The sequence below is a fragment of the Mus caroli genome, unplaced genomic scaffold, assembly GCF_978045245.1.
Source record: "Mus caroli unplaced genomic scaffold, Mus_caroli_1 scaffold_16, whole genome shotgun sequence".
NCBI classification, from domain to species: Eukaryota; Metazoa; Chordata; class Mammalia; order Rodentia; family Muridae; genus Mus; species Mus caroli.
This window is the reverse complement of record NW_028227271.1, coordinates 4358943-4374219: the sequence shown is the minus strand read 5'-3', so window position 1 is coordinate 4374219 and position 15277 is coordinate 4358943. Positions and strand designations below refer to the sequence as shown.

Sequence of the window (15277 nt, the reverse complement as noted above, 5' to 3'; positions counted from 1 at the left end):
CCCTTCAAAGGCACACACCCAGTTCGGCCCTTGCTCTCATCATACACACACATGGCCCAATTTTAAAGGTTAAAAAAATATAAATGGTATGCACTCACTCTGGATGTATTACTTTAAAAAATTATCTACTTATTATATGTAAGTACACTGTATCTGTCTTCAGACACTCTAGAAAAGGGAGTCAGAACTCATTATAGATGGTTGTGAGCCACCATGTGTTGCTGGGACTTGAACTTAGGACCTCTAAAAGAACAGTCAGTGCTTTTAAGCGCCGAGCCATCCCTCCAGCCCCTTTAGATGTCTTACTATGCATCCTGACATGGACTAGCTCCAGACTCAGAGTTCTGCCTGCCTCTTCTGGGTGCTGGGATTACATGTGTGGGCCACCACATCTGGCTTCCAGATGTCTTGAGTTCATTTAGGAATGGATGAGAGGAGTCTCTCTCTAAGCAGTGAAAGCATCGAACCCAGCTTCGTCGTGTTGCGTTGTGTAGCAGGAGCTACACCTTAGCCACCTTTTTTAAATTATTGGACTACTTGGCTGACTCTGTTGTGAGATTACATCTTCCATGCCATTCAACCCAGACTGCAATTATCCAGATCACTAAAGGTAAGATTTATGTATCCTTGACTTTCAAAACCGGTCGCTTATATTTCACAATGATAGTCAACAACATGGCACATGGCCAGTGAAGGAACTAAAGAAGGTCTTCGCCTTCTTGACTAGCTCTGACAAAATGACGAAATAGAACTTCAATTCTCCATACCCAGTCTTTAGAAACCCTCTCATCTCCGGAAATGTAGTGCTACGATACCTACCTCGGTGAGTCTCTCAGAATATGCATTTGTGTGTAGGAAAGTCTGAAGACATCTTGCTCGAGTTGGTTCTCTCCTCCCATGTGGGTCCCACAAATTAAACTCCTGAGGCTTGGCAGCAGGCACTTTTACCCACACTTAGGTCATTTTCTCAGCTCAGAATAATTTTTTTTTTTTAAGATTTATTTATTTATTCTATGTAATACACTGTAGCTGTCTTCAGACACTCTAGAAGAGGGTATCAGATCTCATTACAGATGGTTGTGAACCACCATGTGGTTGCTGGGATTTGAACTCAGGACCTTCAGAAGAGCAGTCAGTGCTCTTAACCGCTGAGCCATCTCAACAGCCCCAGAATAAATCTTTTTTTTTTTTGTTTTGTTTTTTTCTTTTTCTTTTTTTGGTTTTTTCGAGACAGGGTTTCTCTATATAGCCCTGGCTGTCCTGGAACTCACTTTGTAGACCAGGCTGGCCTCGAACTCAGAAATCCGCCTGCCTCTGCCTCCCGAGTGCTGGGATTAAAGGCGTGTGCCACCACGCCCGGCTGTTTTGTTTTTTCGAGACAGGGTTTCTCTGTGTAGCCTTGGCTGTCCTGGAACTCACTCTGTAGACCAGGCTGGCCTCGAACTCAGAAATCCGCTTGCCTCTGCCTTCGGAGAGCTGAGATTAAAGGTGTGAGCCACCACTGCCCAGCCCAGAATAATTCTTTTTTTTTTTTTTTTTTTTTTTTTTTTATATTTTTATTACATATTTTCCTCAATTACATTTCCAATACTATCCCAAAAGTCCCCCATAGCGCCCCCCACTTCCCTACCCACCCATTCCCATTCTTTTGGCCCTGGCATTCCCCTATATTGGGGCATATAAAGTTTGCAAGTCCAATGGGACTCTCTTTCCATTGATGGCCGACTAGGCCATCTTTCGATACATATGCAACTAGAGACAAGAGCTCCAGGGTACTGGTTAGTTCATCATGTTGTTCCACCTATAGGGTTGCAGATCCCTTTAGCTCCTTGGGTACTTTCTCTAGCTTCTCCATTGGGAGCCCTGTGATACATCCAATAGCTGACTGTGAACATCCACTCCTGTGTTTGCTAGGCCCCGGCCAGAATAATTCTTTATTGCTTAAAAATAATTTGATTAAAAAAAGAAAAGAAAAAAAAGAAAAGCTAGGGTCTCGTCCAGGCTGACCCCAAACTACTGGCCCTGTGTGTCCAAATTGCTGAGGCCAAAGGTATATGTTATAGGCCAAGCACTGTTTTTGGTTTTTGTTATGTTTATTATATTTAACTGTGTGTGTGTGTGTCCACCTAGGAGTGTCAGATACTGGAGTTGGAATTACTGATGTTTGTGGGCCACCTGTGGGTGGGTCCTCTGAAGGAGCAGCAGCAGTGTGTGCTCTTAGCCACTAGAGCGTCTGTCCAGCCCTGATTTATGTCCTGTTTGTTATGACCAAGTCTCTGTGTAACTCAGGCTGATCTCAAACTCACATTTCAGCCTCTTAAGTGCTTGGGTTACAGGCACTAAACCATCACAGACAGCTTTCAACTTTCCTCTTCACCACCACGCTAACCCCGCCACGTACACAGCCTCTAGAAATTCTCTGTAATTTAAATGATCACCAAGCAGAAAATTATTCTGGAATATATTTACCATATGAGAAAAATCTGGATTAGGACAAGTTTGTCCACAGGTTTAAAGACAGAACTAAGAAGACATGGTGGACTCATTCATTTATGGCATGCTCAAACATGAAGTGGCAGGCTCTGTGGTACAAGATGAGAACAGGCATCCTGACGAGCCGTGGCTTCTCGGCAAACTCCTTTGCTCTGGTCCATGAGTGTTTGCTGAGCAGTGCTGCTGTGACCATGTCTTAGGGTCACTATTACTAGGACAAAACACCATTAACTAAGGCAGCTTGGGTTAAGGGTTTATCTGGCTTATATTTCCACAGCACTGTCCATCACAGAAGGAAGTCTGGGCAGGAACCTGGATGCCGGAGCTGATGCAGAGGCCATGGAGGGGTACTGCTCTTAGCTTGCTCCTCATGGCTTGCTCAGGCCGTTTTCTCATAAAACCTAGGACCAACAGCCCAGGGATTGACCCCACCCCTACAATGGGCTGTCCCCCGCTCCCATCAACCATCAGTTAAGAAAATGCTCTATAGGCTTGCCCACTGGCCAATCTAGTTGGGAAATTTTCTTAACTAAGGTTCCCTCTTCCAAAATGACTATAACTTGTGCCAAATTGACACAAAACTAGCCAGCACACCAATTAAATATGTTTACTTTAAAACATACCAAAGATATAGATGTACTGTAAGATTCCTCTTAGCATGCATAAAAGAAAAATTTGGATGTCCAAGAGCCTCTTGAATTAGAAATAATAATTTAAAAGGGTTTATTTTATTTTATGTCTGAGTGTAACTATATATATAGTTACATCCATGCAGGTGATTGTGGAGCCAGAGGAGCGTACCAGACAGATCCCCAAAACTGGAGTTACAGGCAATTTTGAGCTGCCCTATATCGGTGCTAGAGACCAACCCTGGATCCTCTGCAAGAGCAGCCTGTGCTCCTCACTGCCGAGCATCTCCCCAGCCCATGGAAAACTTCTTAGTTACAGTCCATGTCTGTAATCCCAGCCCGAGTAAGCACAGGCAGCCAAAGTGGTAGCAGGGATAGTTACTGAAGAGACAGACAGGAGAGGGTTGAAACACTTTAATCACAGAAGAATAAGCAACAGTATAAAATCATTAACAGCACAACCAGTGGCTGCTGTTCTCCAAATCTCAGCTCATCCTCTCCTACCCTCCCACTCCCTGCATACCATTAAATAAGCAGCAGGGTATCGTGGTTGTCCCTGCCACTATCAGGTGATAGGAAGGGGACATGTAGCTAGGAGCTACAGTGATCCTGGGTAGTGTTTGATCAGGTGAAATATTACTTCCTCCTCCAAAAGAACAATTTTCAAGTCCTGGAGCTGAGTCTGGTGGCAGCACTTATTTAAGTGGATCAGGAACCTAGAGTCTCAAGAGCCATGGGACAAGGTCACAGGTGGTCTGGAGACAGCTTAAGCTGCAGCCAGGGCTGGACTTGAGGTGGGCTCAGAAGTGACCAGACAATGACTAGTAATCCAGAATTGTGCCCCAACCTAGTCAATGAAACTGATCTATATGCACAATACACATGTATAATAACCACACAAACACAGAGCCAATAACCTTACTGAAAGGACCAGAGGGCATTAAATACAAAACGGCAGAGTTCCTTCAAAACACAAAAATATTTCTTCGATTCTCCCCAGTGCCTTGCAGTCCCTCTAGTCACAGGAGTGTAGATGTGGGGAGGCCCTAAAATGTAGGTTTCCAGTGGCTTTACCAGTCCCCTGCTCCTCAGCCAAGCGGCTGCCTCCCATGCAGCCGTTCATGCAGTTGGCACCATTGCTGGAGCTGCTGCCAGAGAGGTTGTTTTTGTGGGTTGTCTCATCTTCTTCCTCTGAGCTGCTCTCTACGTCACTGCGGTCATCCTTAGACACCTGAGGGGGACAGGACCAAATGCAGTACACATGCTACGTCTCATACTCACGGGGCAGGTGAATCTCAGAAAGCCTAGGAAAGCCCACGCTTGTACACTGTTTCTAGGTTCGGTGACAGCTGATTTAAATGCATCTGTATCATTGGCTGCGATTGTGAATAGAGTTTGCCTGCTTCCTGTTTTGCTTTCATTTATGCCATTCTGTACCAGAAAGGCTGCTGTGGTACCACACTGAGTCCATGTTTAGTTGTGAGGAAAACTCCAGCACTTCTTCCCTCTTCACCACAGAACTGGGGAAGCCACACAAGCGATACACAGGAATGCCGTCATGGCTCCATCTGCTGATCACCATGGGCACTCATTTCTTTACCCTGGTGCTGCTATCACTGGCCTCAACATGGAGTTCTGGCACCCCCAGGACACTATAAATATAGTCAGGAGTGTGGGCTGTCAGTGTGGAGCCTTCCCAGCTCTACTGACACCTGTGGCTTTGCCTTTTACCCATGCTTTTGTTTTGTATTTTCAATGAGAGGTTAGGATTACGGTGGCAGTTTCCAATGAGTCACCCTGCATATCAGAATGTTTCAAATCCTCTATATTGGGCCATAAAAATAAAGAAAGCCCAGTGACATGTGTGTTAGGATGATGACCCCTGCAACATACAAACAGTGACAGATGCATGTCATTTAAAGAGCATTAGTAGGGAAGGAACATGGCTCCAGCTGTTGTTATAAAGGAAGGACATTTGCTTTAGATGTTATGTGACTCTGCAGTTGACTATAGCTGTTGACTCTCAATTCAGAATGTCTAGGGAATTTCCAGAGGGCACGATATCTCCAGAGTAAGGTAAGGAGAGGCTCAAAAGCAAACCACATTATAGCCTAGACTTCATTTGGGGAAGGAATCTGGTAATCTCAGCTCCAGTCAACAACAGTCACATAGGTTAGGTGGGCGAACACGTTCTAAGGCAGATGGGACCAGGAAGTACAGCTGGAAGGAGAGCTGTTCAGACAGGTGCTTCTCTCAACAGTAGAAGCACAGATGCACTTACATGCAAAGGATGGAACTGTCCAGCTGCCACCAGGCAGAGAAAAGAGGAAGGAGGTGAGAAAGAGCAGAAGGTACAGAGCCTGGGTCTAATCCCTCCTGGGAGATCACCTAGTCAGGAGAGAAACGCAGGGGGGAAGAGAGATGTCCAGTAGCTACAAGATGCACAGGCACACCACACAAGTTCTAAAACCAATTATAGCCATCAAGAACAATGACAAGAGAGATAATAAATAACCAGGCAACATCCATTGTGCAGTCTGGAACTAACATCTAATAGAGCCTATCCCACTTGGGATTCTGCACAACTGACAGCTTTCTGCCTTGATCCAGTATGACTGCTTTAGAAGTTGGAAATTTCAATTATGTTCTATCATTAAATGTCTGCCCCTCACACCCCCTGCAGGGCTAGAATTAGCTAGTCAGAAGGCATGAGACCCTGGACTCAGCTTCCAACACTGTCTTAAAAGATGAGTATCTTTGTGACTTTTGCACTAAAACTTCACTAAAGACTCTTGCTTAAAAAAAGTGAGGCAGATGCTTAGAAACCAATCCGGTGCGTCACAGCAAAGTTGATTTAGCCTAACTAGAAGACTGCCACAGCCAGGCGTGGTGGCGCACGTCTTTAATCCCACACTTGGGAGACAGACGCAGGTGGATTTCTGAGTTCGAGGCCAGCCTGGTCTACAAAGTGAGTTCCAGGATAGCCAGGGCTACACAGAGAAACCCTGTCTCGAAAAACCAAAAAGAAAAAAAAAAAAAAAAAAAGACTACCACACCATTCCTCGACAGCCCAACCCTCAGGCTTGCCAGTCTGTATGCTCAGCTACACATCAATAGCCACCCTTTTATTATTTTTTTTTTTTTTGGTCAAGTATTCCTGGATGGCCTCAAACTTATTATTTAGCAAAGGATGACCCGAACTTGTGATTTTCCTGCTTCATCTCCCTAGCACAGGGTTACATATGCTCCCTAGCACAGGCATACATATGCTATCATGCTGGTGCTGGTATCAAACTCAGGGCTTCCTGCAGCTTTATGGTGACTGAGCTACATCCCTAACCTACTTATGTAGCTGAGGCTCCCAGACTGGGTAGAGGTCTGCAAAGTCAAACCTGTGTTCCCACATGGTCCAAAGAAAGAAGGATGCTTCATCCTTACCTTTCCCCGGTTCAAGGCTTTAGAAGCAGTCTGTACAATTAGGTAGGACCAGATGGCATGGAGCACCTGCAGGATCAGGAGAAGGGCATTGAAGAGCCACCAGGAAGGGTAGGGCCCAATAATCTCCCAGCTTTCAAAGAGGGTTGTGTTCAGAATCCTAGAACAAGGAGACAACAGTCAAACTGTAGAGTATGGCAAACAGAGAAGAAACCGATTCCTAGGACGTATCTTCTGTCCTCCTGCATACTTAACAGGGATTAATAAGTAACAGGAACAATTCTTTCATAGGGAATAAAAGAGAAAAAGAAAGGAGCCTAAGGTGTTTTTTACCTTTTGAGATAAGAGGAGGAGATGGAATCTTAGGAAGTGACGAGGTATCTTACTACCAATCACAAAGTCAGGACAGCTGCAACCCTGTTTCCTAGGAATGATTTCGATTGTCAGATACAGAGGGCAGTGGGTGATTGATTTGCTGAGACTAAGCAAAATTTCCAACAGCACTGACTTGTAGTCTAGGTCATGAGTATAGAAGGGATGCGAGGCTCACTGCAGATGCTGCACATGGCAACCAAGGTCCTGCAGAATCCAGAGGCTCAGTGATGCTAAAGGGACTTGGGTCTCAGTGTTCAACTGGCAAGAAGGGAATAGAAAATCTAAACAGGCAGAAGGTATCACTAGGTACCTACCACAGCTCACAGCCTTGAGACTTACCACAATGGGAAGATTGCTAGACGAGTAACTATAAAAGCTGCGCCAAAGATCACAAAGAGGGTGATACAGAGCCGCTCACGTCTGGCATAATTGGCCATCTTGGCAGCCTAGATAAAAGATTAAAAAAATGAGTTGGGGAGAAAGTCACATATCAAAAAAGGGAGAAAGGACTCATGAATGTCAGGGTGGGCTCTTACTTCCAGGAAGGGGTCCGCGAAGTCATGCAGACAGAAGATGAGCGCTCCCACTCGCACCATGTTGTTGACGTAGGAGAAAGTGGTGAGCACAATGCCAATCACATGATGTATAAACATCATCAGGAAGTCCTAGGGAGAGATGGCGGGGCAGCATAGGGCAGGCTATGCAAGCCGACCAGTGTGCTGCTATCCCCAGGGTCTTAATCGTGCCCCAGTGCTTAGGAGTACCTCTGCCAGGTGGCTCTCAACTACTTGTTAACTCCAGCTCCAAGGTACCCTCTTCTGGCCTCTGTGGGCACCTGAACTCACCGCATGGATGGACACACACACACACAACTAAAATTAATCTTAAAACTGCCAGAGAACTGCTTATTAGCTGAGCAATTCATCTGTTTGGTTGCTGTTCTGTTTTTCAAAACAGGGTTTCTCTGTATAGCACTGGCTGTCCTGGAACCCACTCTATAGGTGGCCTTGAACTCAGAAATTCACTTGTCTCTGCCTCCTGAATGCTGGCTGGGATTAAAGGCATGTGCCTCTACCCAGCAAGAATTCATGTTATTGCAACTATTTTAGGCTTTCAGGTTTAAGTCTTTCTTTCTTGGGTTTGCAGGCTCTTCAATAGTTATTAGATGCTTTGGCGTAAATGTGAAATGTCTGCAGGCTCAGGCTTTGGACGCCTTTGCCCAGCTGGCAGCAGTATCTTGGGAGGCTGTGGAACTGTTAGGAATGGCAGGGCCCAGCTGGCAGGAGGTAAGAGGGGGCTGCCATCCAAAGGCTACGCCAGGCCGACGGCTCTCAGGGCACATTCCCTGCCTCCTGGCTCAGTGATGTAGTTGGCTTCCACTACACCTACTGCCATGAACTGAGCAACTGCCACACCTTCCCTGCAGGATGGAAGGAAACTCTCTGAAACGGTGAGCCAAAACCAAGGTTTCACCTTTAAATTGTTTCTGTCAGATGTAGTTTTATAAAATGTAAGTCATATCGAACTGTCACTGTGGAAAGTCAGCTCACTCTTCCGAATCTTGATTTTTTTCCTAAAATCAAGGTTTTTCCTGAATCGGGCCTTGGTACCCCAAGTTCTCGCTGATTCCCTGAGCTCTGGTATAAAAGAACACTAGAGCAAAGGAGGACAGAGCCTGCCCATGTACTGCCTGGCCCCTCTCCCGGTGCCCTGACCATCTTAAACATGCTCCATCACTAGTCTAGAAAGCTAATGGCAGTGATGTCACACCTACTTTCTTTTTGTCACATGAGGGCGGGAGTGTGTCATGGCAGTAGTGGCAGAGCTATTAGAGAGCAGCTGAGGGGTCGGTGCACTTACCTTTCTTTTAACATCTATAAACTGAGAAAACATAAGAGACCAGTAGAAAGCCAGCTGTGTGACGTAATAGTAATACAGCTCTCTCGAGAGTGGCTGGAAGAGAGAAGAGCAGTCAGAACTCACTCCAGCTCAGCAGCTGCATGCGTCTCAGTCCCTTTCTTCTTCACTGCTTCCCACGATACAGAGACAACAGCAACCCTTTGCTCCTCTGTAAGCTCCTCTCCGCTCTCACCTTTTAGAGGTGAGGTAGGGCTAACACATCCCATACCACAACCTGATCGCTCGCTGTGTCTGCCACTCAGGACAAAGTGGCCTTAGGCCTTCGTTTCTTCCACAACTTCTCACGTCCCTGACACTTTCAAAGTCCAGCCTAAAACCAAGACCCCCGTGAGGACTCTAATAGCTCCAGTGTAAAATGACAGAATATTAGCACCAGAACTGCTTTTCCCAGTTCAGCAGGGACATGCAGAACCAGGACCTGAACAAAAGGCTCAGTGGTGTTTCTGCTAGAGGCCCTGACTAGATACAGATGCTTTGAATCTGTGACTCAAAGGACTGACTCACGGTGTCAGGGAACGGTGCTTGTCCTGGACTGACGTGCACTGGCACCCACCTTACCTTACACAAATACAAGGTCTTGAAACGGCTCAGATCCTACCTGATATGGATAGTTGTACCAGCACTGTCGGGTATCCCAGAACCAAGGCATCTAAGAAGAAAACATAATCCAGGTTGGCCTTCAGTCCCCAACATTGCTACGAGATCTACTCTGTATAGTCCTTTTCTCTAAGCCAGGGGTACAAGAAAGAGGAAAACTGGCTGCTGTGGCACATCAGCAACCCCAGCATGTGGGATACCTAGGCAGCAATTTCAACTTTGAGGCCAGTTTGAACCACAAAGCAGGTTAATGACCAGCCAGAGTCACCTAGCAAGAGTCTGTCTCATAAACCAGACAAAACCAAAAGCAGACCACCATCACAACACAAGAGGCAAAAAAGGAAAAGACAGCTCAGGCTAGCCATGACCTCACTGCAATCCTCCTGCCTCAGCCTCTCAAGTACTGGATTTTGAGTTGGAGATTAGTCTGGGCTGCACAGTGAGTTCTGGACTGACTTGGACTACACAGTGAGGCCTTGTGTTACTAAACCAAGGAGAAGCTGGTCTAGTGGTGCATGCAGAGGCAGAGGGACTGACTGGCATGAAGTCTAGGCCAGCCTGTGACACAGAGGTGCTGGGGACCCCAATTCCAGCCTTTGAGCTTTCATGGGAAGCACTTTACCAACTCAGTTATCTCCCTAGGCCCATTTTTAAAATTTTTTATTTATTTAGTAGGTGAATTGATGGGTACACGTGTGAGTTTGCACACATGACTGGGCGCCCAGTGCCAGGTGAGAATGTCAAGTTCACAGAGTACAATGACTCAATTCAGATCTTGTGCAGAGCACACGCTTAACTTGTGTGCTGTCTCTTGATTCTAGCCCCAGCATTTTTAGAAGACATATTTGTAAACTATGTATGTGTGTTTGTCTACATACATGAGTGCAGGTACCTTTAGAGGCCAGAGGTCTTAGGACCCTGGAGTGGAATTACAGTTACAACCTGCCCGGCTGCTGGGAACGGGATTTTAGTCCTTTGCATTAACAGGATGCATTCTTCAATTCATCATTCATGTCTATGGATGTTCTGCCTGCATATCTGTCTGTGTACCACCTGTGTGCAGTGCCCACAGAGACTTCAAGATGATTGCAGATAGTTGTAAGCTATCATGTGGGTGCTGGGAACTGAACTCACATCCTCTGGATGAGCCAGAGCTCTTAACCATTGAGCCTTCCAGCATTAGCAGTGATCATCCCTGTGCCAGCTCTCCAGCTGTCTCCACTCTAGTTTATTGTTCTTGTTGCTCACTCTTCCTTCTTTCCTTCCTTCTTTCTTTCTTTCTTTCTTCTTTCTTTCTTTCTTTCTTTCTTTCTTTCTTTCTTTCTTTCTTTCTTTCTTTCTTTTTTGTGACAAGGTCATACTATGTAGCCCAGGCTGGCCACAGACCCAGAGATCTGCTTGCTTTTGTCTTTTGAGTGCTGTGATTAAAGACTTGGGCTATTATGCTTGGCCTGATTTTTTTGTAGTCTTATTTATTATTAATGTGTGCTATGGCACTCCATCATCCCTGAGACAGGGTTTCTCTGTGTAGCCCAGGCTGGCCTCAAATTCAGAGATCCAACTGCCTCTGCCTCCCAAATGCTGGGATTAAAGGCGTGCACCACCAGGCCTGGCAAATGTTAATATTTTTTAAATGTTTAAATTGTTCACAATACTATTTTTATATCCTTTCAGTATTATCTAAAGGGTCTATAGTGATACCCCCTTTATACTGGTAACTCATATTTCCCCCATCTGTAGTTTAACAATTTAAATTTTTTTTTTCTTTTGAGACAGGGTCTCACTGTGTAGAGCCCAGGATGCCCTCACACTCCTGGACCTCATGTGTGTCAGGTGGCTGCACATTGCTTCATGGGGAGTCCACTGCACCTGGTGTGGAGCTATCAATTGTAACTGAACCTTTTGGAGGACTGACATTTGCCTGGTGAGTATTTCATGGTTAACTCTGCCCTTTCTCCAGCCCACACCTCAGGATCGCACCCAGGCCCTCACTGGTGAGCCCCACTCAGTCTCCACTGTCGACTGATGATTTTCATTTACTTTAGATTGACTTTGTTCTTCTTTTTCTATATTTTATAACTGTAAGTCTTTTATATGTATCTGTACCTGTGTAAGTGCCTGCCACATATATGTGGCACCCACAGACGCTGGAAGTCGGTGTTGGATCCCCTAAGCTGGAATTACAAGCAGTTATGAGCCATGTGACACAGGTGCTGGGAACCAAACTCAGTTCCTCTGGAAAAGCAGCACTCGCCTTTAATCGCAGCACTCAGGAGGTAGAGGCAGAGGCAGAGGCAGAGGCAGAGGCAGAAGGGTCTCTGTGAATTTGAAGCCAGCCTGGTCTACAGAGTGAACTCCAGGACAGGGCTGTGTAGAGAGAGACCCTGTCCTGAAAATATCAATCAATCAATCAATCAATCAATCAATCAATCAATCAATCAATCAATATTACTTTATAATTTCTCCCTCCAATGATCTCCAAAGTCCCTTTCCTGTTGCCTTCTAATTCCTGGACTCTTTTTTTACTCATTATTGTTACATGTATGCACATGTGGAAAGCATACAGACTTTAAATTTTCCTTCTTTTCAAATACAAGCATATGGGAGATGGCAAGGTAGCTCAGCAATTAAGAGGAATTCCTAGCACTCACATTAGGTAGCTCACAATGCCTATACCTTTAGCTCTTGAGGCGGGGAGGGGGTATTGGGAGCACTCTGGTTTTCATGGGTACATGCACACATACCTACATATACACAGAAACACATTCACATAATTTAAAGAACAAATTTTGATGATGGGGCTGAAAAGCTGACTCAGTGGTTCAGAACACCGGTGGCTCTTCCAGGGCACCCAGGTTCAGTTACAAGCACCCACATGGCAGGTCACAGCTGTCAGTCACTCCAGGACCTGACACCTTCACATAGACACACAAGCAGGCAGAACACCAATGTACACTGGGTGGTGGTAGTGCACACCTTTAATCCCACACCTGGGAGGCAGATGCCAGCAGATCTCTCTGAGTTTGAGGTCAGCCTGGTCTACAGAGCAAGTTCCAAGATAACCAAGGCTACATGGAGAAAACCTTTCTCAAAAAACAAAAACAAACCAATGGAACAGTTTTGTATAGTTACTTAGTTGTCTGTTCCTTCCTTTAGCTCTATCACTTTTTTTGTTGTTATTTTTTTGTTTTTTTTTCAAGATAGGGTTTCTCTGTGTAGCCCTGGATGTCCTGGAACTCACTCTGTAGACCAGGCTGGCCTGGAACTCAGAAATCCGCCTGCCTCTGCCTCCCAAGTGCTGGGATTAAATAAAGGTGTGCGCCACCAACGCCCGGCTCAATTTTTTTTTATTAGGTATTTTTTTGATTTACATTTCAAATGCTATCCCCAAAGTCCCCTATACCCCTATACCCGCCCTGTTCTCCAACCCACCCACTCCCGCTTCCTGGCCCTGGCATTCCCCTGTACTGGGGCATATAATCTTTGCAAGACCAAGGGCCTCTCCTCCCATTGATGGCCGACTTGGCCATCCTCTGGTACAGGTCTATCAAACTTTCACTACCTTTGAAGACTCAATTATAGCATTAAAGGAAAACAGGCACAAGGGTAAAAAAGGTAATCAAAAATTTCAAGCCAGGCATGGTAGTGTCTCGTCTGCAACCCCAGCGCCTGGGAGCCTAGGGTAGGAAGAAAGTCTGGAGTTCATAATGAAAGTCTGTCTTAGAAACAAAATTTGGGAAGATGAGAAGGGAGCTCAGTTGGCAAAGTGCTTTTCATCTGAACACAAGGACCTGTTAGGTCCTCAGCTACCACAGAAACAGCAGAGGCTCTACAAACTCAGCTACCACAGAAACAGCAGAGGCTCTACAAACTCAGCTACCACAGAAACAGCAGAGGCTCTACAAACTCAGCTACCACAGAAACAGCAGAGGCTCTACAAACTCAGCTACCACAGAAACAGCAGAGGCTCTACAAACTCAGCTACCACAGAAAACAGCAGAGGCTCTACAAACTCAGCTACCACAGAAACAGCAGAGGCTCTACAAACTCAGCTACCACAGAAACAGCAGAGGCTCTACAAACTCAGCTACCACAGAAAACAGCAGAGGCTCTACAAACTCAGCGCTGCAGGAAGACAGGTGAGCTGGGAGTTTACTGAGAAAACCTGTCTCAATAGTTAATCCCAGTGCTTTGGAGGGAGAAACATGAGAATCACTTATACCCAGGCCAGCCAGGGCTACACAGAGACACATCTCAGAATAAACCTCACTTGCTCTCATTAGAACAGTAATGTTCTTGGCGCTCTCTAAGTCATTGTGTACTAAGAGTACTCAGAGGAAACAGTAGGGTCTTGAGATTAGTGATGGGAAACCCAGGGTAGAAGATGATTATTCGTAGCTAAGCTGCACTGGGCACGACAACAGAAAATGTAAGGAAACATAGTGACCTCTGCTGGGAGTGGTGCTGGCACACACACACCTGTAATCCCAGTGTGCAGAGGCCGAGGCAGAAGGCTCCAGAGCAGCCTTACCTCAAAAGGAGATATAAATGGCTGACGGTATTCAATGTTCACATCTAGAACCCGGGCATCTTGACATAACTAAAACCCAGTAAGAGGACAGAGAGAGTAGACTCACCGACCAGAGGAATCTGATTCCATAGCAGAAGATACATGAATAATAAGTGAATCTCCACCTGGGCGAGCAAAGAAGAGAGGTTACATAAACGTCCACTCCAAGGGGGGAGAATTCAAACTAGGGAAACTCAAGATAGTAGTTGGGACAAAACTGATCTTTACAAGGCCAGCATCAGCTTTGAACCTTTGTTCACAGAGTCCCACAAGAACACACTTTACTATTAGGCCCTTCACAGTACGCAATTTCCAACTTGCATGTCAGCGACTAATAGCCATTTCTAGAGAATTAAAAACTTTGATTTCAAGTACAATATTCCTAAGCAAGGAAAAACTTCTCACAAAAATGTGAATATAGAACAAGCTGGTAGTATTTCTGTCGAGGTGGGCTTTTTAAAAAAAACAGATATATTTTAATATTAACTTTTGGGTTTTTTTTTGTTTTTTTGTTTTGGTTTTTTTCAAGACAAGGTTTCTCTGTGTAGCCCTGGCTGTCCTGGAACTCACTCTGTAGACCAGGCTGGCCTCAAACTCAGAAATCCGACTGCTTCTGCCTCCCTAGTGCTGGGATTAAAAGGTGTGCGCCACCACTGCCTGGCACATCATTAAGTTTTAAAGTGCAGGTGTTGTCTTGTACGTGTGTGTGTGTGTGTGTGTGTGTGTGTGCACGCGTGTGTCTGAGGATAGGTGCCCAAGGAGGTCAGAGGCTTCAGCTCTCCTGGAGCTGGTGTTACAGAGGGCTGATAGGAGCTCCCTGGTGTGGGTGGCGGGAGATAAGCTTCACCCTCTGTTAGAGTAGTAAGTGTATTAACTATTGAGCCAACTCTCCAGGCCACTTTTTTTTTTTTAAAGATTTATTTATTATATGTAAGTACACTGTAGCTGTCTTCAGACACTCCAGAAGAGGGCGCCAGATCTCGTTACGGATGGTTGTGAGCCACCATGTGGTTGCTGGGATTTGAACTCTGGACCTTTGGAAGAGCAGTCGGGTGCTCTTACCCACTGAGCCATCTCACCAGCCCTTTTTTTTTTTCTTTAAAGATTTATTTATTATTTTATGTAAGTACACTGTAGCTGTCTTTAGACACACCAGAAGCAGGCGTCAGATCTCAGTACAGATGGTTGTGAGCCACCATCTGGTTGCTAGAATTTGAACTCAGGACCTTCAGAAGAGCAGTCAGTGCTCTTGGCCACT

At 45.6% G+C, this 15277-nt stretch overlaps 1 protein-coding gene across 1 annotated transcript in view; it reads right to left on the bottom strand.

Moving 5' to 3' along the window:
* Window positions 1-3401: 3401 nt before the first annotated feature.
* Cers5 (ceramide synthase 5) overlaps window positions 3402-15277 on the bottom strand; it is a 37549-nt gene continuing 25673 nt past the window's right edge. The window contains 9 exon segments of the mRNA XM_085832014.1: window positions 3402-4353; window positions 5404-5465; window positions 5468-5510; window positions 6561-6717; window positions 7272-7378; window positions 7469-7597; window positions 8793-8885; window positions 9451-9501; window positions 14087-14144. Coding sequence (XP_085688140.1) covers window positions 4138-4353; window positions 5404-5465; window positions 5468-5510; window positions 6561-6717; window positions 7272-7378; window positions 7469-7597; window positions 8793-8885; window positions 9451-9501; window positions 14087-14144 — 916 coding nt within the window. The 3' untranslated portion in view covers window positions 3402-4137.